This window comes from Panthera onca, chromosome B2 (assembly GCF_046562875.1).
Source record: "Panthera onca isolate mPanOnc1 chromosome B2, mPanOnc1 haplotype 2, whole genome shotgun sequence".
Lineage (NCBI taxonomy): Eukaryota > Metazoa > Chordata > Mammalia > Carnivora > Felidae > Panthera > Panthera onca.
Window position 1 is genome coordinate 29,262,730 of NC_138343.1, and position 27,995 is coordinate 29,290,724.

The following is a 27,995-nucleotide window of genomic DNA, read 5'->3' on the forward strand; positions in this document are numbered from 1 at the left end:
GACTACATGGCATATGTAGAAAAAAAAGGCTGAATTTTATTTTTCTGCTGCGCGTGTTCCTCGGGAGAACAGAAGAGCGGAAGGATCCTCTCAACTAGGTTAGAGGACAGAGCCAGGGGCAGGGCCTAAAGAGGCCAGTGGGGCAGGCACTACCATCAAACCTGCAGACTCTGCTCCTAGGAAGGGAAGCTGGAGGAGAAGGGGATCCCTGAGGCACAGAATCAAGTAACAGTGGGAGAGAAGTGGTCAGGCCCACCCTTCTTCCTTTATAAGGAGGTTCTTGAGGCAGGTGGGTGGGAGGGGAAGGGGGAGATCAAGCCCTAAACTGTGAGGAGACATAAGTTTCCCACCTCCTTTTCTTGGCTGGTGAGAAGAAGATCTTGGAGGTCCAGTGGTTGAAACTCAAAATTTAGGGTATGGAGCTGGGCCCAAGAAGTGGAGGCTCAAACAAGGGAAGGGACAGCCCCTTCAGTCCATAGATTTGGGCCTCTGGTCTGAAGCAGCCAGGGCCTGGATGTTAAAGGAGAGGAAGTTCAGGGCTTGGAACCAGGCTAGCTCTTCACTCAGCCTCACCTTCCTGGGGCCGGGAGAGCAGGTTGAGTTTTCTTTGTAACTGGGCCCGGAGGTAGCGGAGGTCTTGCTGGTCAAGTCCGTGAGCCAGGCCCAGGTAGAGTGTAAGGAGGAGAGCAAGGAGGAGGCGGTCAGTGCCCAGAGTGGGCACCACCCACAGCACTGTCAGCAACTCCACACAGACTGGGTGGCGCAAGTGGGAGAAGAGTCTCAGAGCCCGGGGAGACTTCAGGGCCAGAGGCTCACCCAGCCCCAGCACATGGTAGTATACCTAGGAGGGAGAACAGCTTAGAAATGAAGTCAAACCCTTTTTGCAACTTAGCCACCTCTTTCCTCCCTTTGGAGGAAACTTCCCCTTCTATAACTCAGGCCCAAGAACCACCCTTCTGAGACTTGGACTCCTGATTCTCATCTCTGCTAGGCCCAGGAGGCCTATGGTTTCTGACCTTTGAGGGAAAGCTGAGGGGAGACTCTCTTATAAGAAAAGGAAGTAGGTGAGGGAGTTGAAAGAAGAGGAAGGTGGAAGAGCATGGGAGGAGGAGGAGGAGGGAAATCCTTGAAAGGGAAAGAGGCATTCTAGAGGGAATCAGAGGTCTCAGGTAGGAATCTGGGAGCCTCACCTGTTTGAGGCCCATGAGCTCGGCGTAGTCAAAGACGAGAAGGATGCTGAAGATGAGGAGCCAGGCTATGACGTGGAGCACAAAGCAGAGGAGGGGCACCCAGGTGGCCCATGGCTCAGCTCGAGCCTCCCACAACACAGGGCCTCTGGGTACAGGTTCCCAGTACCGCATCACCAACTGGGAAAGGATGAGGGGCTGGGTATCTCAGCAGCCTACCCTTGAAAGACCTAGACCCAGAGGCTGCCCCCACCCCAGGCTGGCCTGCAGTTCTCCCCACCTCTACCATGAGCATCATAAACAAAAATTCACCATGTGGAGCATGCTAGGTGGGGTCCCAAGGATGTAAGGATAACCTGTATCTACCCTGAGGACTTAAGAGAACAGATGGGGGTGACCAGATAGGTACATAAAGTAGCCTGTGCCAAGCACACACTGAGAAAACAAATGTGTACTAACTGGGAAGCCTCCTCTTGAGACCTCAGGAAGTGATTCTGAAGAAAGGGTAGGACTGAAAGAGGTGTCACCAAAGGGATCTCAAGCAGAACAACATGAACAAAGTTGCAAAGGTGAGAATGCACATATGGTGCTTGGGGAATGAGGAATGGTACACCATTCTTGATAAGAAGAAGGATATGTGCTGTGGAGGAATGGAAGCTGAGATTAGAGTCCTAAACAACCTAAATTCCCCTAAACCCACATTTTATCAGAAGGCTAAGGTCCTTGCCCCTTCAACTGAGGGCACCCTTCTCACAGATTGTTTCCCTTGGGGACTCAGTGGCCAAGGCCTCATACCTGCAATGCCAGGGCAGTGCATGCCACGTACAGTGACCTCTGAAGAACCCCAAAATATCGAGACATCCACGCCTTCACTGTCTCAGTTGCCATGAGGCTGTGCTGCCCCACAAATAGTATCAGGAGACCCAGATCCCAAGCCAGGGGGGCAAGGATGCTGCAGTCCTGCAGAGCAGCCAGCCATCCTTGGCGGGCATCTAGGGGGAGTTCAAGAAGGGGACAAAAGATCAAGAAAGTTTCAGGAAACACCCCCTACCCTAATCTCCTCTTGGGGGTCCCAGGCCATGTCCTTTAATGCTTTCACGAGCCTTAATGCTTCCTCTCCTGGTTTTTCCCATATCGCTTTTCCATTCTCTGCCCTTTCCCTTTTCCCCAGGCCTCCTTCAGAGTGGGGAGGAGGATTCCTTCAATCACAAAAGGCTTGGCTGGAGAGGCCACCATTGGACTGATCCTCGTGTTTTCGGTACTCCAAATGTGCCCTCTTTTTAACACTCCCCTCTCCATAGTCCTCTCTACAAAAGCACTTTCCTTTCCTCTGCTTCTTATCGCCTTTTCCCTCCCCACTCAGTCCTAACTCTTCCGCCTCTCCAAACCGCTAATCCCTGAGTTCCTAATTTAGCCCTCCGGTCAGCCCTGAAGCTTCTCGGGCTTTCAAGGTTCTAGTTCCCTCTCCCGGACTTCCCCTGTCATTTGTCTCGAAGCCCCGCCCTCCCTCGCTCTCGTCCGGCTCCACCTCCAGCCACAGAGCTCGTCCTCGATCCCTTCCGCTCACCCGGACCCCCAGGCTCCGGGAGCCCTCCAAGAAGTGGCCGAAGAGAGGTAAAGCGCACGAACTCCACTCCGGTGCCAAAAGCCAGGATGAAAGAGGCGAGGGCAGCAGGGACCAGGAGCAGAGTTGGGGCCATGGCGACACTCGGAGGGGTTGAGAAAAGGGCGGGTATGGGATTCCCGCGGCCGCAGGCCCCGCCCCCGCCCCCACCTCCAGCCGGGGGTCCTGCCCAGGAAGGCGTGGCCCCTTCGCGCCGCTGCCTCGGCGTGCGTTCTCCGCGCGCTTTTTTTCCACACTGTCCCTAGGGCGGGTCCCGGCGCCTTGACTGAGCCTGCGGTCGCCGCGTCATAGAAGGGAATGTTAGAATTCTGAGTGACAAGTGGAAACGTAGCTGCTCTGCAGCCACTCGTGTGGGTTGAGTCGCAGCTCGGCTAGTTGTCTCATCTAAAATGAACACCGTTCGTTTCTTTCAGGGTTCTTGTAGAAAACGAGAATTATAAACCCCCTTTTCTGTAACCTTAGCCACTAAACATAGCCAAAGTCAGAGGTTACAAAGCGTCGGTTAACACTTCAAATAGGAAACGGTGAGAGAACGGAAGACTGTTGACCGAGGCTGAAAACCCAAAGGTCTGAATCACCTATTGTATCTTGTTAAAAAGTTAGTGACCATTTTACCATAAAGTAAATTAATGTTTATTCTGTAACTTATTCTCTCCACTTGCCAAGGACAGAGAATTTCTCTGTAACACTTAGATTATTTCTAATAATGCCAAAGGCTGTTGATCTATAATCATGAGAATAACAATGTTAAATATTTGTGATAGAAAATTTTGTGTTGTAAACTTTGTAGTAGGTTAATTTTACCCAAGCTTGTGATAATTATGACTTTACTCTGCAAGCTCATAAGCCTGACCACCATCCACGAGTCAGAAACCGCTAAGATCTTTTGTCTGAATTTTTTCCTTCAGACCTGTTTGTAATACCTACAGAATAACATATTTGAAAAGCAAAGTAAAAATAAGGTTTTCCTCCATCTGAATTAAACATCATGTTGCTAAGGACCTAGTCACAGTACCTAGGACCATAGCAGGGACCTTAGAACATCATGTAGCGAAATCCTTCAGCTTACAGACATAAGAATATAAAGAAAATTGACCAAGATGAGAACTAAGTTGCTGCTAGTCCTGTGGGCTCATGGATGAGAAAATTGCCAGGCAGCATCCCACAGCCTTTACTTTCCTTCTGTTGGAGGATCAGTACTCCCACCCTCCTCTGAATCAGTGCTGTTGTAAACTATACCAGTCTTATGTTTTCCCTCCAGATGCACCCTTCACCCTTCTTGTTCAAGGTTGTCCCGAATGGACTAAATCAATGAAAATCACAGCTTTTATTGAGGAAGCCCTCTCTGCATAACTGCTCTCTCCTCTCAACCTTTTGGACTTAGAGGTGGTCACAATAGAGCTGTGAGTACTAGGGTACTATAACATTATGATTTCTCTACACTCTCCCAACTTCCTTGTCATTTTCACTGTATTAAACTCTCTCCAATTATCCTAATTTGACTGTGCTGTTATTTCCTGCTAGGACCCTGATAGAAATACATTATTTGTACTACTATAGTATTCATTGGAAGTGTAAGAAAAGATCTCTATTCTCCAGAAGTTTAAACTGGGGCACTTCAATGTCACTAAGTCAAGGTGCAGATGAGTGCTAAAATGGGAGTATAGAGACAGCTAGTACTGTAAGGCGTCCCATGAACCTCAAGGCCATAGACAGTTTTACACAGTACAAGATTCTGAGTGTGCAAGGGGACTAATATTTATTTGGGTCCTACTGTGCTGACAGCTCAGAGCCTGGAGCCTGCTTCAGATTCTGTCTCCCTCTCTCTGCCCTTCCCCCCCTTGCGCGTGTGTGCTCTCTCTCTCTCAAAAATAAATAAACATTAAAAAAGAGAGACATGTTTATATGTTTAAAAGTCAGCAGTAGTGGCAAAGCTCATGCTCTTTCTACTACACCAAAGTTTTACAAACTTAAGTATAATTTACTTGCAGAAAAGCCACTAACTAATCACCCATCTTTGTTATTAAAGTGAAATTCACATAACATAAAAACAACTATTTTAAAGAGAACAATCCAGTGACATTTAATACAATTCATAATGTGTGCAATCACCATCTCTATCTAGTTCCAAAGCGTTTTTATCATCCCAAAATAAAACCCTATACCCATTAAGCAGTCACTCCCCATTTCCCCCTTCTCCCAGCTGCTGACAACCACTACTCTACTCTGTCTCTATGAATTTACCTATTCCAAGTATTTCATGTAGGTGGAATCATCCCAGGCGACTTTGTGTCTGGCTTCTTTCACTTAGTATAATGCTTTTGAGGTTCATTCTCAAAACATTGTAGCAAGAATCAATACTTCATCTCCTTTTATGGCTGAATAATATTCTGTTGTGTGGATATGCCACATTTGTTTATTCACCTGTTAATGAACATTTTTCTTTTCACCTTTTGGCTCTAATGAAGTATAGATATGAACATCTGTGTACAAGTATTTGTTTCAACATGTGTTTTAAGTCTTTTGGGTGCACACCTACTAGTGGAATTACTGGGTCTTTTGGTAATTCTCTGTCTAATTTTTTAGAAATTGTCAGATTGTTTACCACAGCAGCTGAACCATTTTATATTCCCACCAGCAATATGTGATAAGGGTTCCAATTTCTCCACATCATTGAAATCAACCAACTTTTAAACTTTAAATTTAAGGGGCACCTGGATGGCTCAATTGGTGGAACATGCAACTCTTGATCTTGGGGTTGTGAGTTTAAGCCCCAGAGTGGGTGTAGAGCTTACTTTAAAGACAAAAATAAACAAATACATAAATAAGATGTAAGATTATAAATAAATAATACATAAATTTAAGATGTTTAAAAAAAACCTGCACTACACCATAAGGCACAGAGTGAATATTTATTTATCACAGAAATTAAACGTAAGCTCTAATTTTATAAATACTGGAAAAGCAGGCCAGAAAAGTGCAAAGATCTGCTCAAAGTCAAAACTAAAGAACACTTCTAACAAGATGGGGTGAGGAGAGAGGAAAATATTTTAGTAGCATTCCATACCTCCAACCTCAAATTTACTTACTCCAAGCATCCCTTCAAGTTCTTGACACTAAAATTGTTTCTACTCTCTTTCAGAGGATGAATAAGAATCCCAGTCAAAGAGGGAGAGAGATGGCTTCCAAACAGGAGGCAGGACACCATGTGTGCCACACAGAAGTAAGTACATCAGTCCTGCTAAGGGCAGCCACTTATGATATCTGAGAATGGGATTACCCAACTCTAAGTGGCCATTTGAGAAATCTGTGTCTCATCAGGTGACCCAGCTGCCTCCCACTCCTTGTGTCTCAATCTAAACACTGAGTGACCACTGACATGCTCCAACTCCTGGGCTGTAGTGTCTTTGTGGAGATGGTAAATAGACCTGAATAGCTTATAGGAGGCCCCTCCCTTCTCAAAGATGGGAGGGGTCTCTGCCTCAGTTTCCCCTTCTAGAGAGCAGAGGGCTCTGGCTGTCCCCCACTGATATCATTATGGAACCCCAGCTGGGGTCCCTATTCAGTGCTGACTCCCCCCTCCTAGCAGCTGCTCTCTTCCAAACACACCCCTCCTCCTGCTGCCCCAGCCCTTGACACTGGCTGGCCTTCTCCCCCACACACAGGCCACGAGATGGGCTCCTGAGACCCTCCCCCAGCAAAGGGCTGCCTGCAGCTCATTCTGGAGAGAGAGAGCAGGCAAAAACTTGGACTGGCAGATAGAGGCCTGGGGAGTCAGAGTGCCTCAGTTTCCTCCTCAATAGCAACTGAGTATTTATAGTGTCTGAAAGCAGGCTTGATACTTGATGGCACAAATGTAGACTTCATCTCCTTTCCCGCTTCCTGCAGGAAGCAGGATGGGGGCAGGTAGCACCTGGTAGGCAGGATGGTTTGCCCCTCCCTCCTCCATCCCTTCTGGAAGTTTTGGGGCCTTAGTGCCTGCAACAGCCAGCCTTGGGCAAATAAAAGACTAGGTTGTTTACTAAAAGAAAAAAAAAGAAACAGAAAAAAAAAAAAACTGTGGCTAAAATCTCACTATCTTTTTGTTTATCCATAAGCCTTTTTAGCCCCACCCATGTTCCAAGACAAATCAGGTCAGTATACCCCAATTCTTTCTAAAGCCCTAGGTTCTTTCTTCCAAATCTTTTCTAACACTTTATTTACTGGTCTGGGAGGGAAAACAGTAAGTACTGTGGTGATGTTTTCACGAGGATGACATTTCCAAAGTGGAGAGGATGAAGGCCTCTGGCTTGGCTTCCTGCTTCAGCACTCCTGTCAGCAGGAACTCAGGTGAGAGAATGGGCAGCCCAACCCGAAATGGAATAGAGCATCGAGAGAAGTCCTGGGAGCATGTAATCACAACTCTCTGAGGCTGGGAAAGACAGAGCAAAGACAAAGTCATGGGTGAAAAACAATCCTAGAAATAGGTTTGGAGTCCACAAATCAGTTTCAGCATCGCTACAATATACCTCCTGATAGGAAGCACACTTGCTGGAAGTACTCTTCCCAGAAAAACTGAACCTGAATTTATTCGAGCTTTTAAAATTAACTACAATTTACAAGGAATGTAAGAGATGGAAGAACAAGATAAATTACACAGCAAAAGAGCAAACAGAAAAACCCAGACTGGAACATTCTAAAGAACAACTGACATAGTTTCTGCAGGAAGTCAATGGAATAAGAAAGGCTGGGTGGGTTGGGGGGGGGGGGGGAGGATCTTCTAGAGTAAAAGAGAATTAAGAGACATGCAATTGTGAGGGGAGCCTAGGTGGCTCAGTCAGTTAAGCAACTTATTTCAGCTCAAGTCATGATCTCAGGGGTGATGAGATGGAGCCCTGAGTTGGGGCTCTGTGTTGTCAGGGCAGGGCCTGCTTGGGATCCTCTCTCTCTGCCCCTTCCTGCTCACATGTGCAAGCATACTCTCTCCCAAAAATAAACAGGGGTGCCTGAGTGGCTCAGTTGGTTAAGCCTCCAACTTTGGCTCAGGTCATGATCTCACAGTTCGTGGGTTTGAGCCCCACCTCAGGCTCTGTGTTGACAGCTGAGAGCCTGGAGCCAGCTTCAGATTCTGTCTCTTTCTGCCCCTACCCTGCTTGCACTGTGTCTCTCTCTCTCTCAAAAATAAATAAACATTAAAAAAGTTTTTTTAAATAACCATTAAAAAAAAAGGAGATTGCAATTGTGGCAATACTTGGACCTCATCTGAATCTTGACTTGAATTATAAAGACACATTTTTGGCCAATTGGAAAAATCTGACTAATGGACTCTGAGAAAATGACAAGAAACTATTGTTAATTTTGTTATGGATCAATAATGGCATTGTGATTATGTAAACAAACATACATCATTTCTTACAGAAGTATACTTTAAGTATGTAAGGGGAAATAATATGATGCTTGTAGTTTCCTTTAAGATACTTCAGCAAAGGGGCGCCTGGGTGGCTAGGTCAGTAAAGCATCTGACTCTTGGTTTCAGCCCATGACATGATCTCATGGTTTGTGAGTCTGAGCCCCGCATCAGGCTCTGTGCAGAGCCTGCTTGGGATGATCTGTCTCCCCTCTCTTTCTGCCCCTACCTTGCTCATACTCTTTCAAAATAAATAAACTTTAAAAAACTTTTTTTTAAGTACTTCAGCAAAGAAAAAAAAAGGGATAAATGCAGACGATGTAGCAAAATCTAAGCTACCTTGTTAAATTTGAGTGACTGATATGTGGAGGTTCATTGATATATGGAAGTTCTCTCTCCCTTTGTGTATATTTAAAATATTAAAAATGCAAAATAAAAATCCATTTGGAATCAGCAAACCTCTCCTACATTCCTATCCCTTTATATACCACAGAGCTTACCCCCACCCTCTCACTACTCTGTGTTTCTATCCATACCAGTATTCTCCAAACTTTTCCCATTCCAGCCACCTCTTTAACTGCCACCTCACTAGACCCAAAACATACCACCCATACCTTATAGGAGCGGGGCATGCTGGGTAGGACAGTGCCTCCACAGCAGCTGATGATCTCTCCCATTTGAGGTGGTGGTGGCTGGACTCCTGGGGTCACATGGATCTCATAGCCCTAAGCAGAAGAAAACAGTGAAGACCATAGATGTATGCACTGAGAGCCCATGAACAGCTGGAGAGCCTCAGGAAGGAGGCCTGAAATATGGGGTAGAAGACAGCCTCTCACCTCTAGCAACCTTCTCTCCCGAGCCCGGCTCAGGGCATCTCGAAGGCTGAAGCCAAAGTTCTTCTCCTGCTCAGGATCAGCCACCACATATTCATCGGGGGGCAAGAAGCAACCAGCCTTGCGGGACTAAGGATAGCAGCAGTGAGCATCAAAGCTCAGCCCAGCCTACCACCCAGCTCTTCTGCTTAGCATGTGGACGGAGCTTAGGAAATGTTCTTTGAATTAAGCTTTCTGCCTCATTCACCTCCCTTGTCTTCCTTTATCCTCTTTCCCCTCACTACTTTCTAGAGCATCATGTGAGCAGTCTTCTGCCATCAATATCTCTGCTGGTGTGCTATCACCTCCTGGCCTCTCACCTGGTGCAGCCAGTCCAGGGAGAGGATGGGGATCCCCCGCCCCAGGGCACACAGGAACTTGACCGTGCGGCGGACTCGATCAGTCACCAGGTGGGAAGCCTCTGCCACTGAGCTGGCCAGACTCCCACCCAGGGCCAGCACCGCCCGTTCTCCACGGGCATCCACCACACCTGTGAAGAGTACCTGTGGAGGGAGTTAGCCTAAGCTGGTCACGGCAACCCACGCCATCAGTGTCTATCTCTGAACCCCTAAGTCTCCTCCCATCCTCCCATGTCTGTCTCCCACCAAGCCCCAGGCCCCTTCTCTCCTACTTTGGGTGCTGTGGACTCTTGGTTAGGTTTGACCCGCCGAAGGCTGCGGCTTGGGATTCCCCTGGGCTCCTCCTCTGTTTGGTCTCTCTTTCTCTTGCCTGGTCCTGGAATCACTGCAACCTGGGATTGAGAAAGATCTTGCTGGGAGTTTCTGAGCCTCCAAGCCCTTTCCTAGCTTCATGGCCCCAGCCCTCACCTCACCTTATCCTTCCTTGGGCTCTCTGCTGAATCTTCTTCCTCTTTGTGGAGGGACACGGTCTTCTGTTGGAGCCGTTTTTGAAGTGGGGGTGAATCCACAGTAGCCAAAGGCCTCTTGCGGCTCTGAGAGGGCTTAGACTGGGGCTCTGGGGTGAACTCAGATCTGCCTGCTGCCTCTACCTTTTGGATCTGGGTAGCATGAGTGGGGGCCTCAGGAAGCTGGGCAAGAGCAGGCTCGGGAATGGTCCTAAGAGACTCCACTGCTCTCACTGCTCGTCTTTGGTTCTTTGAGGATCGAGAGTTAGGTTCAGGGGGTGCAGAGTGGGGCTCATGGACAATGGGAGCTGTGAAGGACCCATGCTTCCTTGTGGCCCTCCGCTTACTGCTGCAGTTGGCTTGAGGGATGGGCTCAGGGGGAACAGGCTGGCCTATGGGGTCAGGATTCTGGGACTCAGGGGTGGTAAGAACTGGCACAGCACTTACTGTAGACCTTAGTGTCTTACCCTGACCACCCTCAGCTATAGCCTTAGGGGTGACCAGTTGATCTATGGGGTTGAGAGATTCAAGGTCAGAGGCTGTAGATTCAATTGGTTGGGGGATCTTGACAGAGGACCTATGTATCCTTCCCCGAGTGGCCCGAAATGTAGGCTCAGGGGTGACAGGCTGATCTGTGGAGATGGAAGGCTGGAGCTCAGAGGCTGTGGGGACAACTGGCTCAGGGGTCTTGACTGAGGACCTTTGTGTCCTGCCCCGAGTGGCCCGAGGTGTGAGTTTGGGAGTGACAGGCTCGTCTGTGGGGGTGGAAGCCTGGAGCTCAGGGACTGTGGGGACAACTGGTTTGGGGGTCTTGCTAGAAGACCTGGGTGTCCTGCCCTGAGATTTACGTTTGGGGGTGACAGACTGGCCTTTGGGGGTGGTAGGGTGGAGCTCAGGGGCTGTGGGAACAGTTGGTTCATGGGTCTTGACAAAAGACCTGGATGTCCTGCGCTGAGATGTGGGTTTGGGGGTGACAGACTGGTCTGTGGGGATGGAAGACTGGACTTCAGGAGCTGTTGGGACAACTAGCTCAGGAATCTTGACAGAAGACCTAGGTATCGTGCTATGAGTGGCCCCAGATGTGGGCTCAGTGAGGACAGACTGGTCTTTGGAGGTGGTAGGCTGGAGTTCAGGGGCCGTGGGGACAGTTGATTCAGGAGGGATCTTGACAGAGGACCCACGTGTCCTGCCTCGAGTGACTCGAGATGTGGGCTCAGGGGTGATAGGCTGGTCTTTGGAAGTAGAAGGCTGGGGCTCAGGGGCTGTGGGGACAATTGCTTTGGGAGTCTTGACACAAGACCTACGTGCCCTGCCCTGAGTAGCCCCAGATACAGACTCAGTGATGACAAACTGGCCTTTGGAGGTGGAAGGCTGGAGCTGAGAGGCTGTGGAAATAACCGGTTCAGGGGTTTTTACAAATTTATGTGTCCTGTCCTGAGATATGAGCTCAGGAGTGACAGACTGGTCTTTAGAGGTGGAAGGCTCAACATCAGGGGCTGTAGGGACAACTAGTTCAGGGGCCTTGACAGAGAACCTTTGTGTCCTACCCCGAGTGATCCGCGATGTGGGCTCAGGGGTGACAGGCTGGTCTTTGGAAATGGAAGGCTGGAGCTCAGGGGCTGTGGGGACAACCAGTTCAGGGGTCTTCACAGAGGACCTACGTCTCCTGCCCCGAGTGACCTGAGATGTGGGCTCAGCACTGAGGGGTTGGTCTGTGGGAATGGCAGTATGAGGTTCAAGGGCTACAGAAGAAACTGGAGAGGGTGTCTTCCTGGAGGACCCTCGGAGCCTGACTTTGGGTTTTGGCAAGGGAGTCTCTGGAACTTTCTGATTCCTGTTTTGCCTGGTCCTGGGAATGGGCTCTAAAGAAGATGGAGAGGAAGAACAGAAGGGCTGAGGCACAGGATGTTTTTGACTCTGAAAGAGGAGGGGGTTTTGGTGTGGGGCTGAAGCTTCAGGTACTGCAGGAGGCTGACAAGCATCTGTGGATTCCTGATCACCCTGAGGAGAAATAGAAGCAAGTGAGGGAGGAAGAGGCAGAAAGAAGAAAGACAGTACTTGAATACTGTTCTTGATACTTGTTTATGGTTAGACTGTGTTCCTGGCATTTCACTTGTCTATGACCTCCCTTCCTAAGACTGGAAACTTCCTGGGGAGGGAGCAGTCCTCGTTCCCACAGACCCCGCCTCATGCTAGAATAGTGTTCTCCATAGATGGATGATGGCAATAAGAGGATGGTTGGAAAAAAGAGGGAAAAGACACAAAAAAAATGGATATTCTGAGTTAGGTACAGGGAGACAGAACTTGAAAAACAGATACAGAAAATGACAGGTGCCAAGGGAAAGGGAAAGAAACCAACTAAGGAGTGGTGACAACAGATTAAAACTGGGAAGACAGAGAAAGGAGTAGATTGGAGCAAGGTCAGGGGAAGGAACAGTGGAATAGGAGGAGGCAGAAACAGCAGCTCTCACCCCGAAGGCCTTCTCAGCAGGTGGCACCTCACAAGTCAAGTGGCCTAGACAGAAAGTAAAAACAAGTGTAGCTGAAGTCTAAGCAGTCAGTCACTTGGGGGTTGATTAGCACGAAGGCTAACCTGGAGTTCCCCTCTGTCTTCACTTACCTCTCTGCTGCCTCCTGGGGTTCATTGGGACTCCCTCTCCTCCACCTGACTGGCTCCCAGAAGCTACTGAGGCTGAAGCAAGTCCCTGATGACCGCCTGTCCCTGTTTCAAGCTCTAGTGTTGGACTGGAGGCTTGCCCTTCCTGGTCCTGGCTCCCTTTCTCAGTCTCCCCTCTCTGTGGGCCTCTCTCCAGTATTACTTCCGGTACCTCAACTCCTAATCCATTTGGCTCACCCTCTCTCTCTAGTACTAGTTTCTCTGTTTCTCTCTCAAATATTTCTCTTGCAAGAATCTGCTTTTCTATCTCTTTCTCTTGTATTTCCCTGGTTATCTCAATTTCTATGTTCAAACTCTCCATATTTCTTTTAATACTTGCAATTTTCACCTTTTGGTCAGACTCTTGTCCTTGAGTATCTCTAGCTAACACCTGTATCCCTCTGGTTAACTCTTCTTCTCCTATCACATCTTCTTGTTCTCCTGATGGCAGGTTCTCAGTTTCCCTGTCCAATGGTCCTCTCTCAGGGGCCACCCCCTCTGCTGCTTCTCTTGGTATCCCCATGTCTTTCTCCATAGTCTGCATCCCTTTGTCCTGAATCCCCAATGGCTCTATGTGAACTGGGCTTCCTGGATTTTGGCCTTGTGGTATTGTCCAAGGTGTAGAGAGGCAGGATCCATGGGCATCAAGAGGAGCAACAATGGGCTCGGGCTCAGGGGCCTCAGACTCTCTCGGACAGAATGGCTGTGTTGCCAAGACCTCCCACGGCTCATCCAAGGTACCTGGAAGGAGAGAGGGAGAGAGAGAGATACAGATTGAAAATGTAACAGGTTGAGAAAAGATTAAGATAAATTCATGAATAATAAACCTAAATGGATTATTAAAGGAAAGTTGGGAATAAGGAGGACAGTTATAACATTTAGTATTTCTCTAAAAAATAAGACCCCACACACGTACATAAATTCTCATAGGGGTGCCTGGGTGGCTCAGTTGGTTAAGCATCCAACTTTGGCTTAGGTCATGATCTTGTGGTTCATGAGCTCAAGCCCCACATCAGGCTCTCTGCTGTCAGCACAGAGCCCGCTTCGGATCCTCTATCCCCCTCTCTCACTGCCCCTCTCCAGCTCGTTCTCTCTCAAAATAAATAAATAAAGTTAAAAAAAAAAAGTTCTCATAGCAGCCTCTTTAAAAATGAGGGAGGGGCGCCTGGGTGGCTCAGTTGGTTAAGTGTCCGGCTTGATTTCAGCTCAGGTAATGATCTCACGATTCGGGATATTGAGCCTTGCATCAGGCTCTGCATTGACAACGAGAGCCTGCTGGGGATTCTTTCTCTCTCCCTCTCTCAAATAAATAAATAAACTTAAAAAAAAAAATTTAAAAAGATGATGGAGATGGAGAAACATCAGCAAAAGTCAAACAATATGAAAAAAGCATGTAGAGGGAGAAAGCAATGATGCCAAGTTAGGGGCATGAAAGACAGAATAGCTTATACCTGTATCCTGGAAGCTACGGCAGGAAGGACCAGGCTCTTGGGGTAGAGTAACCAGAAACGCCTGGGTGGCTTCATCCTCCATGCTCTGGGCTGTTGCACAAGAAAAGCCAACTCAAGCACAGCTCCTCCACAGAACTCCAGGGTCCCATTCCTGGTTTCTTGCCTCACCCATGCTAGCTTTCACAACCTTCAAGGACCACCATTTTGGGCTCCCAGGTCCCACCTGCACCAACATCCACATGACATGGATGTCCTCACCTTCCAGATTCTGATTGTCTCTCTCCACAAAGCACTGAGTAGCCTGTAGGTCCAGGTCTTCAGAATCTGGTGGAGGAAGAATAGAGGATAGATAATAAAAACTCTACCTGACCCTTAATTCCTTACTCTCTCTACCATTTTCTCCCTAACCCAAATCCTTCTGCAATGGACCAAATGTGTGTATCCCCCAAATTCATATGCTGAAATATAATTTCCAACGTGAGTTTATTAGGAGGTGGGGCCTTAGGGAGATGATTAGTACATAAGAATAGAACACACGTAAATGGGACTAGTACCCTTAAAAAGAGACCCCAGAGGGGCGCCTGGGTGGCTCAGTCGGTTAAGCATCCGACTTTGGCTCAGGTCATGATCTCGCGGTCCATGAGTTCGAGCCCCGCGTCGGGCTCTGTGCTGACAGCTCAGAGCCTGGAGCCTGTTTCAGATTCTGTATCTCCCTCTCTCTCTGCCCCTCCCCCGTTCATGCTCTGTCTCTCTCTGTCTCAAAAATAAATAAACGTTAAAAAAAAAAAAATTAAAAAAAAAAAAAAAAGAGAGACCCCAGAGAGTTCCCTTGTGCCCTCTGCCATGTGAGGACATAGTAAGAACACAGCTGCCTATGAACAAGGAAGCAAGTCTTTACCAGAACATGACCAATCTGGCATTTTGATCTTAGACTTACCAGCCTTCACAACTGTGTGAAAAATAAATTTCTGTTATTTATAAGCCACCAGTATTCTGTTATTGCAGCCCAAATGGACTAAGATACTCTATAAGCATTCTTTCTTTTAGGGGTCAAGGGAGAAGGCCAGCACTTACCACCGTGGTTGTCTCCAGAGTCCTGGGTCCTGTCCATATGTGGTTCTCTCTCCCTTTCTATGGAGGTCTGGGTTCCCTCTCTCTGTGGCTGGATGGATTTCCCTGAAGTGCCTGTGACCACCAGATCATTAATGTCCTCCCTCGAGACAGGGAGGTGATCCTGCTCCACCTGTGACACAAGTGACCCACCCTGGGCCCTCGCCTCAAGATCTCTCTTGTGCTCAAGAACAGTTACAGCCCTCTTTGCCCCAGCATCCTCTTCTGCTGGAAGCTGGCTCTTTCTTATATCTGCCACCACTGAAGCTGCTAAGGATATGCCCTCCACATCTGTCTCACAGTCCCCAGATGGAGGTTGGGCTTCCTCTAGATGCATCACAGGCAGCTTTGCTTGGCCCTCTTCTACTTCCACATCTGTTTGATCTGTCCATACCACAGGCACCTGATGCTTCTCCACAAGTATAACAGCTGACCCTGGTGGGACTTTCTCCTTCACTTGTATGTTGATGTCCACTGTGGCAGAGGCTTGGCTTCTCTCCAGATGGACCCCAAGTGAGCTCTTATCTTTGTCCACCCCTAGATCACTGTTTTGGGGAGGAGGTTGCCTGTTTTCTGAATATTCCTGGTCTGTGTGACCCTTGAAAACAGTTCCTCTCTTTTCCATTGGGAGCCCCTCCTCCTCCATGTCTGTGTCGCTGTCTCTCCCAGTAGAGGTTTGGTTTTGCTCCAGAAGGGCCACAGGTTGGGCCCTGTCCTCTTCCAAATCTGTATCTCTGTTCCATGTAGTGGCTCGGCTCTCTTTCAGATGTGCCAAAGCGAGTGCTGCTAAGACTTCTTTCTCACCATCTGTATTGCTGTCAATCACCACAGAGGCTTGGCTTCTCTCTAGAGGGACTGCCAGCTGGATCTCACCTTCCCCCACATCTGTATCATTACCAGTTGGGCTCTCCTGTAGATGTACCAAGGCATGTGTCCGAGGACTCTCTGTACTAATTCCATGGAAGATTTGCCTCTTCTTCATAGGAACTACAGCTGGGGTTGCAGGGATCTCTTCTTCTTCCACATCAGTATCACTGTCTATGAAGTCAGAAGGCTGAGCCCTTTCCAAATGGACCACAGCAGGCCTTCCTGGAGGCCTGCTCTCATCATCCACATCTGTGTCACTGTCTTCCCCAGTAGGTTGGTTCCTCTCCAGTATCACCCCAAGTGAAACCACCCCATTCCTTGCATCCCTTTCAACTTCTGTGTCATTGTTTCTCTCTTTTACTGAACACTGATTCTTTTCAAGCTGGATTTCAGTTGCCATAGCTGTAGACTGTTTTGTCTCTGTAGTGGAGCCTCCTCTGGCAGTTGAGGAGGCCTCTCCTGATGCTGGATGTTGACTTTCTTCCTCATCTGTGTCACTGTCCAGGTTGAATACAAAAGGTGGCCCAGGGCCATCTGGGGCAGGGGAAGGCCCCTCTTCATCACTGTGAAGGGAACAGAAAGGAAAGAATCTAAAGCATGTTTCCCAAGAAGGAATATTCTACTCAACAGGGAGCTCCCTGAGAGCAGACACAAGGCAGTAGCTGTTTTTTTCTCTCCAGCAATTAGTTCTCTACTTGGCACGTCAGGTTAATGAAAGTTCAGCTGAGCAAAAGACTATGTGCAATTCCCCGGCCCCACTTTCATGATAATCATCTCTCAGAGATGGATCCTATAGCCCTGGTTCCTCCTCCTTTTGAAGACTCAAGTATCTGGTCTTCTGCACTCACCTCTCTGGAACCACTGCAGCTAGAGGGCAGGTTCTTGGTTCTTTCACCACACACCTTTCTGAAGGAGAATCTATAAAGAATAGAAAGGAGTAAGTTGACTATTTTAAACTCACCATCCCCATCTTCTCACCCACCCTCCCAATACACAAACATACCTACTTCCTCCTCTGAGTCCTCAGCCAACAGGAGTCCCTGGGGTTGAGTTCGTCCCTGTACCCTGGGTGTCTCTTCTATAGTTAGAGGGCCCCGGGAAACAAAGGGCAGGGGAACATTCAGGCGATGGTACTGGCAGGGCAAGTCAGCAAAGAGAATCAACTCCTGGTCCCTCAGCCGATGACTCACCCCTGGGCTTAGGACCTTAGGAGGCCTTAGGACTTGAGTACCATTGAGGCTGCCACAATCTTGAAGGACAGGTGCCTTGTCCCAGGCCAAGATTTCAATCACTGCATGTTGTTTGGAGATGGATGAAAAGGGCAGGGTCACAGAGCAATCAGGCATTCGGCCTACCATATTCTTCCCGAGATACAGAGGGAAATCTAAGAATTAGAGAGGTAGATAGATTAAGGCCAGAGTCTTGGCCTGCTATCAGGAAAATATTCCTGTTAAGTACCCCACTACTAACTCAAGGTCTCCACATACATAAGAAAATAAAGGCTGTAGTACACCTAAGTATTGAAGAATATAAGCAATGTTATTCATTGTCAATATCCATCCATCCATATTGGGTTTTTTTCTATTGTGGTAAAATATATGTTAAAATTTACCATGTAACCATTTTTAAGTGTACGGTTCAGGGGCATTAAGTACACTCACATTGTTGTGCAACCATCACCACCATCCATTTCCAGACTATGCTCAATTTCTATCTGAATCTCTTCACCTTCTCCTACCAAAGTAAAATTGAGCCCATTGAGTCCAGGGCACTTGCCTGGAACAATCAACTCAATCAGCCCCCTCTTCTCCATTCCCAGTGAAAAACATTTTCAGATCTCCTTGAAATATATATAAGCTTCTTGCAACCTTCCAACTACCTCCCCATAAAAATAAGGGGCCTGTGTCAGTACTCGAGCATCTAATAACCTCTGACCTTTTTCTGGTCCATGGGCACTACTGAAGATATGCAGTCGTCCTACGGGCTCCAAGCTACACCCCAAGGATTCACTGGGTATCTCTTTCTCCTCCTCTTCCTCAACCTCCCAGTTAATAGCTTGGGTGTCTTCCATGACCTGGGAAAGAAACACATTATCATCATCTCTATCACAACATTTAAAAAATATTTGTGATGGTTAGTGAGTTGGAGCTCAACATTGGGCTCTATGCTGTCAGCACAAAGCCAGCTTTGAATCCTCTGTCCCCCTCTCTCTCTGCCCTTCCCCCACTTACACACATGCACATGCTCTCCCTCTCTCAAAACTAAATAAAAATTTGTGACTATGATAAAAAATAAATATTGGTGGGGGATAAATATTACAAGGTCCCAAGTACACAAATATATACAAACACACGTGCTTACGTACAGAGACAAACATTTTCAGAAACAATGTTTGCCTTAGGATATACAATATACTGATAGTTTTCATTCCCGTTCTCTATTTTTTAAATGCTGATTTGCAACACACAGTTTGAAAAAAAAACATTTCAAAGGGAGCCAAATTATGCTAAGCATCAACTATGTGTTGGGCATTGTGTTATATGTCAGGCATAGCAGACATAGGAGGCATGCATTTAGGAAAGTAATGCTAAAAATATTAAATGAGTTGCTCAGAATAACATAGCAAGTAGGTGGAAAGGACAAGAATAAATATGCTTCTGGAGGCAAAGCCCATGGTTTTTACACTTTACCAGAACATCTCAGTATGATCAGAGTAAACTTCAAAGAATCCTAACAGCTGATATACATACATGCTTGCTATGTGTGAAGCACTGCTCTAGTTACTTTATATCTATCTACCTATCTCTATATATGTACATATATACATATAAGTACATATATTTATATATACAGATTCAGTCCTCACAAGAATCTTGTAAACAACTATTACTACATTCTATTTCTCGGATTAGGAAACTGCAACATACATGGGTTCAAGAACTTGCCCAAGATCACCAAGATACTGTCCATCCTCTGTTTAACATTTGGTGGCTTTTCATGCCCACAGAATAAAGTAAAATCTCAACTCCATAGCAAGACCTTCCATGATCTGAACCTCAGGTCCTACAATGTATGCTCCCCTCCCCCAAAGCCTATGGTTCAGCCATATGGACCTTCTCCCCAATTTCCCAACACAGTTCCTGTTGTCTCCCACACCTGCATGCTTTAGCCAGTACCTTGGCCCTTAACTCCTAGTTTTCTGATCCAACTCCTACCCATGATTTATGATTCAGTTCAAATGTCACTTCCAACAAAGCCTTTCCTGGAGTCTTCCCTGCTTTCTGGTGTTCTTTGTGTACCCACATGTTCCACAGTGGTCAGTAAACTTGTCTTTCCCCTAACCTTTCTCACTATATTGTAACCAGTACTTTCCATTTCTGCCTTCACACACCCTCTCGAGAACTGGACCAGCAGAACTGTGTCTTTTCCCCTAGGGCACACCATATTCGCTCGACAGTACCTATTGTGTACCTGGTACTGTTCAAACCAAACATAAAATTAACCCTGCCCTCCTGTTGAAAGGGGATGAAAACTCAAAACAGGATGGGTGGAACTCACTTAGAAGGATGCCATCCCAGAGGTTAATTGTTGACAGGGAAAGTAGGACGCGTCCATGGGGACAGTGCTAACTCCGTCCTTAAGACTGGAGGATTCGGCGGGAGCCCGGGACCCTTGGCTCCAATCCAGTGGACCACCATCTTTGATCCCTACCCCAGTGGGTTCCCTCCAGGCCCAATGTCTCATACCTAAACTCGGGGAGGAGCGTCAAGTAAGGATGAGTATTACAATCCGAGAAGCAAACTTCCAAGTATCCTCCGCCCAGTCGCACCCAAGGCACGCCCCTCCCGCCCTCCGGGAGAACAAAGATGGCACCCGAGGAGTCGTGGGCGAGGCCCCCAGAACTCACCTACTTTGAGTCCCCGCGCGCGCCACCAGTAACGGCCACGACCCAGTGGCGCTAGAGCTCGTGCCGGGAGGGAGCCGATTCGCTGATTGGCTCCTGCTGCTGTCTTTCACAGCCCTGCTGCGCGACGATTGACGAAGCTCCCAACGCCGAGACACAAAGCCCCGCCCCCACCCTTAACAGCTTCAAGGGGCTGCTTCTCCCGGGAACCCGAAATCGGTTGAGGGAGGCGGCAATCGGAGGTTGCTCTGTGCGCACAGAATCGCGCACCTCGATTGGACAGCTCCGAGGCACAACCCACCACCGCTTCACCACCCACCGCCCACTTCCCGCGTAGATTTCCAAACCGCAACCACAGAGTCTGGCTGCCGCCGGCGGATAGAGGGGCTTACCATAGTCATTGCCGGATGCGTTTACTGCAACCAGAGAGCCCTTCCCCGGTCCTCCGAGACATGGAGTCCGCTGACTCATGAGAAATGAAAATGAGGTGTGGGTTGCAGTCGTGGCTGGAGGCTGCAGTTTGGAGAACGGCCCGTAGGCGTGGCGCTTGAGGACTCCCTCATGGAACTTCATTTCCTTCTGATTTGGCTTTTTTAGTAGAAGTCATGTCTGTTGCTCCCTGAGAATACATCCCTGATGGACATTTGGAGGTCATTTTCCTAAGGATCCGTAGGCGAAGAGAGAGAACTGTTTTGTTAACTATCTTAAAGGTTGACCAAGGTCTTTCAAGAGGTGTAGAAAGGATGATAAAATCATCTATTTCATGATCTCATACTAAGAGGAGAAGAGAATAGTAACAATTCGATATGTGTATAATTTAGGGAGTCTTTTTGCATTCTTTATCTCACTTTCTTCCGACCACAACAATCAAATAAGGAGAAGTAGATTTTACAGAAGGAATTGAAGGTCTGCGCGGACCTCCCGAGGTTCCTACAGCTAATGTTAGGTAGAGACAACTTGAAACAAGTCCTCTAATTCTAAATTCTGAGCCCTCCCCACTACCACAAAATAACTGCTTTCATGGTGATCATGCTCCAAAACATGAAATATTCTCTTTTTAGTGGGTAGAGGGGGTCTTATACAACTTGATGTTTATTTTTTTAGGTGAGGAGAAATGTGTTGAATGGATTGTGAATGATCTTGTTGTCCCATATTGTTACAGTGCTTACCACACTCCATTGTTTACACACTTCCCATCAAATTGCAAGATCCTGAAGACCCGGGAGCTAATTTTTACTCTTTTTGTATCCGTAGCTTCTGGTTTGTTGGATACCTAGTTTCTATCAAAATAATTAACCCCTAAGAAGAGGCATGCTACCCTGACTTGAGCCCATCCAATTTTCTCCCATCAGCTCCCCTCTTTTGTTTCAATCCTGAGGCTTTTGAAAGATTGCAATGACCAGCCACCTAGTCAGTGAATTCAGCAAACTGAAAAACAGTTCCACTGAAGTGTCTAGAGAGGCAGGCTGGAAGACACTAAAATTCTACCACGCACTTCATCTCAACAGTTCTGTGACAAAAAGCGTCTTTAGTGCTGCTCTAAGGCCCAGAACCCGTTACACGTAGACAAAGACTTCTGGCTTCACAGATTCCAGATACAGTTTCTCTAAACCATTCAACTTATTCTTTGAACACACCCTCAGACAATTATATCTCTCTTCTAAAAAGCCCTTGCTGCAATTTGGTTTCTTTCTAAACATTATCATTAGAAAACTTACAAAGAAATAGAGAGGCAATACGCTCTTTCTATCTGGGGGAGCAGCGGCTCACTGGCGCTCATGCCTAGGGGCACCAAAGGACCAGCCGTTAGCAGAGCAGGGTGCCGCATTTCTCCCGTTTTCGCTGAGCTAAGCGGCCCTCTCTTCCCAAGAGCTACCGCAGCAGGGAGCGTTCGGGGCGTGCCCACTCCACCTTCCAACGCCTGGCACCCTAGGGTTCCCACTTAGTGTGTCCCCGAAAACTACTCCCTCTTAGTACAAAAACTCAGGCATGGGGGAAAGAAATCTTGCGCAAGATCACTTTTCATCAAAACAAAAAACAAAACCCAAACCAAAAATCCAGTATCCACCCATCCCTCCCTTCCTTTTCCAGCGTGGACAACAATGGAGGACTACAACTCCCAGTGAGGCCTGCGTTCCTCCATCCAAGCAGAGACCAATGGACGTCTCATACGTGAGTGGCATCGACTAATCAGGGCCAGCCTAGATAAGGCTTTGTCTCGGGACCGCGGCGCGGGGCGCGTTCTCCCGCCTCCCAGCCTGGGCGCACGCGCGCCCCGCCCTGCCCGCCTTCCCTCCTTTGCCCTCCCCTCTTCTTTCTCCCTCTCAGAACCTTCCTGCAGCTGCGTTCGGACCTCGCTGCTCTAGGCTCCGGGACACGTCCCATCCTTCCAGCCTGCGACTAGCAGTATAGAAAAAAAATTCCGTATCATTTTCTTGCCCCCTACACATCTTGAGGCGAGCAAAAAATTTAAAATAAATTTTAACAATGAGGGAAATCGTGCACATCCAGGCCGGTCAGTGTGGCAACCAGATCGGTGCCAAGGTAAGGATTTTAAACCTCTTCTTTTAATTATATTTCTTTTGAGATGGAAAAAGTCCAGGTAAATGATGAAGAATAGTTGTGGGATATATTTGCATTTCATCCATAGTTGAACTTTGCCCCCCAAAAGTTTTCTATACATAATAGACCTCTGTAGCTAGATTTCGCTTTTGAAAAATGGGGAATTCTTGGCTGGCTTATTTTGGGAAAGCTATTAAGTACCTTTCGGGTTTGGGGGTGGGAAGACCGTGGTTCTGTAAGATTTTACCTGAAAGTGTTCTAACGGTCTGAGGACCGGGGAGGGAGGAAGATGCGGAAACGGTTCGAGACAAAGCGAAGCGAGGTTTCCCCCATGTGCATCCCCCTTGGCTGGGTTTCGTCGGAGGGGGAAGGAGAGAGGTTGGGCGGCGGCTGCGGAGAGCTCGAATCCCACCCGTGGGCTGGGGGACGCGGTGCGCCAGGGTGGGCTGCGCTGAGCGGTGCCCTTCGCAAAAGATAGGCATCTCGCGCGCCCGAGATCCCTGAGGGGCGGCCCCGTAGTTCTTCGTGGATGGAAGACTAATAGGTGCTGAATTAATTTTATTTCCTTTCATCTCCCGTAAAGAGACCCTTTTAGGGCGTGAACAGATACCGGGAAAGAGGGCGGGAGAGTCCTTTTCTTTAAAGGGTCCCTCAGGAATAACCAGGGGGAGAAAGGAAGATAATCCGTATTTAAAGCGAGGGCTTAAAAGCTAGCCAAGGAATAAAATACCGAGGCCAACCAAGGCAGAGTTGGGGAGTGGTGGTTTTTCTTTCTTTTTTTTTTTTTTTTTTTTTTTTTTTTTTGCGCGCCGTTACAGTGTAGCGGGGGAAGGGCGGGGAGGAAGTGCTGCTGCTACGTTGTAGCAGAAGGGCGGGGCCGGGCGCCCCTGGCGCGCGGGGACAATGCGGCCCTGCCGACCGGCTGGGGGCGCGCTAGTCCGAGTTGAGCCCCGCCTCGCGCGGAATTCGCGCCCCCGCCCACGCGCGACGCACCCTTTGTCAGTGGCATGGCGCGCGCGTGCGCCTCAATCGTGGAGGGAGGGTGGTCCACCGCAGCAGCTGCTTCTTTCTCTACCCCTTGCCCTTTGTACAAGTCCGGGAGGTGCGCTTGTCCAGTCTGGTCTGCCGCCTCCATCCCCCTCGGCACACTCCCACCCCACAATTTCCTGCTATCGCCGGGCATCCTCAGCCGCAACTCCGTTCACATCCCAAGCAGTGAAACCTGCGGGTGGCTCGTGGAAGGAAGTGGCAGGCAGATGGGAATACCGGGCCCTAGAACCAGGCTCACCACCGGGGTGTCTGGGATTAAAATGTGTGGATCGGGGGAGCCTAATTGGCTGGGACCAGAGCTTTTGAGGTCTCATTGTTTTCCCTCGGCAGTTCTGGGAGGTAATCAGTGATGAACATGGCATTGACCCCACCGGTACCTACCACGGTGACAGCGACCTGCAGCTGGACCGCATCTCCGTGTACTATAATGAAGCTACAGGTAAGGGCGGGAGCCTGGGAAGTTTGCCTCCTATCTCCTCTCCCCCTTCTCTGGGGTCTCTTTCCAGCCCTGGAGAACCCTTTACCACCTTCGGATGGGTCTATCTTTTTTTTTTTTTTTTTAAAGGAGAACTCAACTTAATTTGACTTCCCCGTGGAGCAAAAGATTGGCTCTCCTGCCCCCTGGTGGCAGCACTTGGAATCACAAGTTTGGGTCCTTGGTCTCCCAGCCCCAATTTATCTTGTCTGCCAATTTTTACTCTACTTTCTTCCATATAGGTGGCAAATATGTTCCTCGTGCTATCTTGGTGGATCTAGAACCAGGGACCATGGACTCTGTTCGCTCAGGTCCTTTTGGGCAGATATTCAGACCAGACAACTTTGTTTTCGGTGAGTTATACACATATTAGTAGATAATGTGCTGTTCAATTTACTAGTATGAAGGAAACAGGAAGAATTAGGAGATAATTGTTATACTGGAGAGCTTACCTGGGGCTGTGTTCTGAAATCTCTAATGCAGGGTGTTGGTAGTGACTACCCTAGGTTGTAAATAATGGGGGGGGGGGGCGGTATATCACAGGTGAGTGAGAAAGAAGGCACATTCATGGACATTTTTCCAAAAGTTGAAGGTGGAATTTGGTCTTTTATCTCTCACCTTACTAACCAAGATTGCCTCCTGACCCCATTCCAGGTCAGTCTGGGGCAGGCAACAACTGGGCCAAGGGCCACTACACAGAGGGGGCTGAGCTGGTTGACTCAGTCTTGGATGTGGTACGGAAGGAGGCCGAGAGCTGTGACTGCCTGCAGGGCTTCCAGCTGACCCACTCACTGGGTGGGGGCACAGGCTCTGGAATGGGCACCTTGCTCATCAGCAAGATCCGAGAAGAATATCCTGACCGCATCATGAACACCTTCAGCGTGGTACCTTCACCCAAAGTGTCTGACACTGTGGTTGAGCCCTACAATGCCACCCTCTCCGTCCATCAATTGGTAGAGAACACAGATGAGACCTACTGCATTGACAACGAGGCCCTTTATGACATCTGCTTCCGCACTCTCAAGCTGACCACTCCAACCTACGGGGACCTGAACCACCTTGTTTCAGCCACCATGAGCGGTGTCACCACCTGCCTTCGCTTCCCTGGTCAGCTCAATGCAGACCTCCGCAAGCTGGCAGTTAACATGGTGCCCTTCCCACGTCTCCACTTCTTTATGCCTGGCTTTGCACCTCTGACCAGCCGTGGAAGCCAGCAGTATCGGGCCCTTACTGTGCCTGAACTCACCCAGCAGGTCTTCGATGCCAAGAACATGATGGCTGCCTGTGACCCCCGCCATGGCCGTTACCTCACTGTAGCTGCTGTCTTCCGTGGGCGGATGTCCATGAAGGAGGTAGATGAGCAGATGCTCAATGTGCAAAACAAGAATAGCAGCTACTTCGTGGAATGGATCCCCAACAATGTCAAGACGGCTGTCTGTGACATCCCACCCCGTGGCCTCAAGATGGCAGTCACCTTCATCGGCAACAGCACGGCCATCCAGGAGCTCTTCAAGCGCATCTCAGAGCAATTCACGGCCATGTTCCGGCGCAAGGCCTTCCTCCACTGGTACACAGGTGAGGGCATGGACGAGATGGAGTTCACTGAAGCTGAGAGCAACATGAACGACCTTGTCTCCGAGTACCAGCAGTACCAGGATGCCACCGCAGAAGAAGAAGAGGATTTTGGCGAGGAGGCTGAAGAGGAGGCCTAAGAGCATCATCACCGTAGCCTTCTCTGTTCCCTCAGCCTTCTTCCTCAACTGCCCCTGTCCTCTCCCTCAGAATTTGCATTTTCTGCCTCTATCTTGTTTTTTGTTTTTCCTTTTTTGGAGGGGGGTTCCTAGAACAGTGCCTGGCACATAATAGGCGCTCAATAAATATTTGTTGTTTGTTGAATGTCTCCTCTCTTCCACTTTGGGAAAACCTAGATTTCTGCCATTCTGGGTAACCTGGTATTCCCCTTAGGTATACATTTCTCTCATCTGTCCAGTTGATATTTCCCTTTGTTTAAGAAGCTGGAATTCGTTAGATCTCATTTAGAACCATATGCTGAAAACCCAGTAGATGGCCACCATCCTAAGCCCATGTGGTAGCCCAAGGGAAAGGAAACCAACCCACTTCATAACAGGTAGGGGTACCTATAAGGAAGGGTTAGGGTTTTCTATTCCAGAGCGGTTTTGGGGAAGGCTATACAGGCTATTGAAGTCCTGATTTCCGGGAATTTCCCTGTTATTTCTCAGCTTTAGGGAAGGTGTTAACAGTATTATCTCCATTTTTAGTCCCCTTCCAAGCTCTGTCCTATTTCCTTTGTAGGGGTCTGCCCACTCTGTTGAGTGGGATCCTTCCCTCTTCTATGCAACCTCTTTCACATGTTGGATTCCTTTTCCCATGGTTGGAGAAGAAGGCCAAAAGGGGGAAGAGGGACTGACTTTGGTCCCTAAAGCCTCCAGAAAGGCCCTCCCCATCCCCACTTTTTCTTACAAACCTAGCCCTGCCATGTATAAGGTGTGTATTGCCACCTAAATACTTGAGTCATTCCTCCAGAGAAGGGACAAGGAGAACCCTCCATCTTTTGGCAACATCTCATCTCGTCCTTTTGCTATTCCTTTTATCCACCTGCCCTTGGTTTTGTCCTGTCCTACACTTCAAATTTCTATTTTGTGTTGAACTTGCTTTTTTTCATATTGAAAAGATGACATTGCCCCAAGAGCCAAAAATAAATGAGAATTGAAAAGAAGTTGTGAGATGTGTGCTCATTTAGGGAAAGCTTGCCAGTGGACACATGAAGCTCAAGTTCAGTTATACATATACTCTGCTTTCCATAAGCTGACGAGAATATCCTTATACTTAATTGACTTTCATTTCTTAGCCCTAGTACCCAAACCACCCCACCACCCTTACTACCAGTCTCAGTAACTGGGATAGTCCTAGGCTCAGATGCAGGATCTATGGACAGAAATGGGAACGGAGATGAATGTTTGTGTAACTGGTTCCCAGACCAGCAGGCATCAACATCCTCTTGGAACTTCTAGAAATGCAGATCCTCAGGCCTACTGGGATGTACTAAACCAGAAACCAGTTGACTACAGCAATCTGTTTTAACCGTAGTCTGGGAGAATCTCATGAATGAAGAGTTGGAAGTTACTACTGCACCACTTCCAAAGTATAGCACATCCAGGGTTCATTTGGGTTATGGCTCTGTGTCCTGTTTTCTGTTACCCTTTGGCATTTTCTCAGTTAACACAAGGGAAAGATAACTAGTGAGGGATGCCACGTTATGGTCTAAAGTGACTTACACCTAAAACCTACCCCATACTTCTAAGTACACAAAATAAGTCTCAAAGCTACCTTAGAAATTTAAGTCAACATAATTTTCCTTGGCCCTATTTTCAGTAATTCTGGGGACTAGTGCAGTTCTCTCCATTCCTCCCATTTCAGCACGCTTTCCGCCTGTAGCCAACTTTTTTGCAGGAAAAAAGTTGTGCAACTTTAACAGTGTACAAGTAACTTCTCCCATTCTAGAAAGTATTTAAAAACTTTTTTTTGTATCTTTTTTGTTTTTGAGAGAGAGAGCATGAGTGGGGGAGGGGCAGAGAGAGAGATGGAGCCACAGAATCCGAAGCCAGCGCCAGGCTCTGAGCTGTCAGCATGTGGGGCTCAAATGCAGGAACCGTGAGATCATGACCTGAGCCAAAGTGAGTCACTTAACCGACCGAGCCACTCAGGCGCCCCTTAAAATTTTTAATGTTTATTTTTGAGAGAGAGAGAGCGCGCGCGCGCGCATGAGTGGGGGAGGGGCAGAGAGAGAAGGAGACACAGAATCTGAAACAGGCTCCAGGCTGAGATATCAGCACCGAGCTCAATTCGGGGGTTGAACTCCGGAATGGCAAGATCATGACCTGAACTGAAGTTGGATGCTTAACTGACTGAGCCACCCAGGTGCCCCAAAAGTCTACTGAACGAAGGGAATAAGCTACATACTAGCA

At 48.2% G+C, this 27,995-nt stretch overlaps 3 protein-coding genes and 1 long non-coding RNA gene across 12 annotated transcripts; 2 read left to right on the forward strand and 2 right to left on the reverse strand.

Annotated features, from left to right (window-relative positions):
- Nucleotides 1-12: 12 nt before the first annotated feature.
- NRM (nurim) lies at nucleotides 13-3,208 on the reverse strand. Of its 2 annotated transcripts, XM_060615010.3 has the most exons (4): nucleotides 2,755-3,203; nucleotides 1,983-2,179; nucleotides 1,191-1,367; nucleotides 13-841 (listed from the first exon to the last, which is right to left on the reverse strand). In XM_060615010.3, the coding sequence occupies exons 1-4, from the start codon at nucleotides 2,885-2,887 to the stop codon at nucleotides 560-562; spliced, it is 789 nt and encodes a 262-aa protein (XP_060470993.1). In that variant the 5' UTR covers nucleotides 2,888-3,203; the 3' UTR covers nucleotides 13-559. The 2 variants fall into 2 exon arrangements, with proteins under 2 accessions (XP_060470993.1, XP_060470994.1); XM_060615011.3 differs by lacking the exon at nucleotides 1,191-1,367 and having other exon boundaries at nucleotides 2,755-3,208.
- LOC132666856 (uncharacterized) lies at nucleotides 2,410-6,199 on the forward strand. The gene is made up of 4 exons (XR_009604875.3): nucleotides 2,410-2,801; nucleotides 3,225-3,378; nucleotides 4,073-4,214; nucleotides 5,954-6,199. It is a non-coding gene; the product is annotated as an uncharacterized LOC132666856 (long non-coding RNA).
- Nucleotides 5,705-20,401, reverse strand: MDC1 (mediator of DNA damage checkpoint 1). 8 transcript variants are annotated; one of them, XM_060614982.3, is made up of 15 exons: nucleotides 20,315-20,400; nucleotides 17,954-18,092; nucleotides 17,022-17,402; nucleotides 16,867-16,936; nucleotides 15,116-16,581; nucleotides 14,300-14,365; nucleotides 14,042-14,131; nucleotides 12,555-13,331; nucleotides 12,406-12,449; nucleotides 9,902-11,935; nucleotides 9,701-9,820; nucleotides 9,390-9,572; nucleotides 9,034-9,159; nucleotides 8,812-8,922; nucleotides 5,705-7,222 (listed from the first exon to the last, which is right to left on the reverse strand). In XM_060614982.3, exons 1-15 carry the CDS (start codon nucleotides 20,321-20,323, stop codon nucleotides 7,055-7,057), a joined length of 5,784 nt encoding a protein of 1,927 aa, XP_060470965.1. In that variant the 5' UTR covers nucleotides 20,324-20,400; the 3' UTR covers nucleotides 5,705-7,054. The 8 variants fall into 8 exon arrangements, with proteins under 8 accessions (XP_060470965.1, XP_060470968.1, XP_060470966.1 ...); XM_060614985.2 differs by lacking the exon at nucleotides 20,315-20,400 and adding an exon at nucleotides 19,930-20,202; XM_060614983.2 differs by lacking the exon at nucleotides 20,315-20,400 and adding an exon at nucleotides 19,926-20,202.
- A 1,818-nt stretch (nucleotides 20,402-22,219) lies between these two features.
- Nucleotides 22,220-25,905, forward strand: TUBB (tubulin beta class I). The gene is made up of 4 exons (XM_060615000.2): nucleotides 22,220-22,466; nucleotides 23,865-23,973; nucleotides 24,252-24,362; nucleotides 24,664-25,905. The coding sequence occupies exons 1-4, from the start codon at nucleotides 22,410-22,412 to the stop codon at nucleotides 25,719-25,721; spliced, it is 1,335 nt and encodes a 444-aa protein (XP_060470983.1). The 5' UTR covers nucleotides 22,220-22,409; the 3' UTR covers nucleotides 25,722-25,905.
- Nucleotides 25,906-27,995: the final 2,090 nt, after the last annotated feature.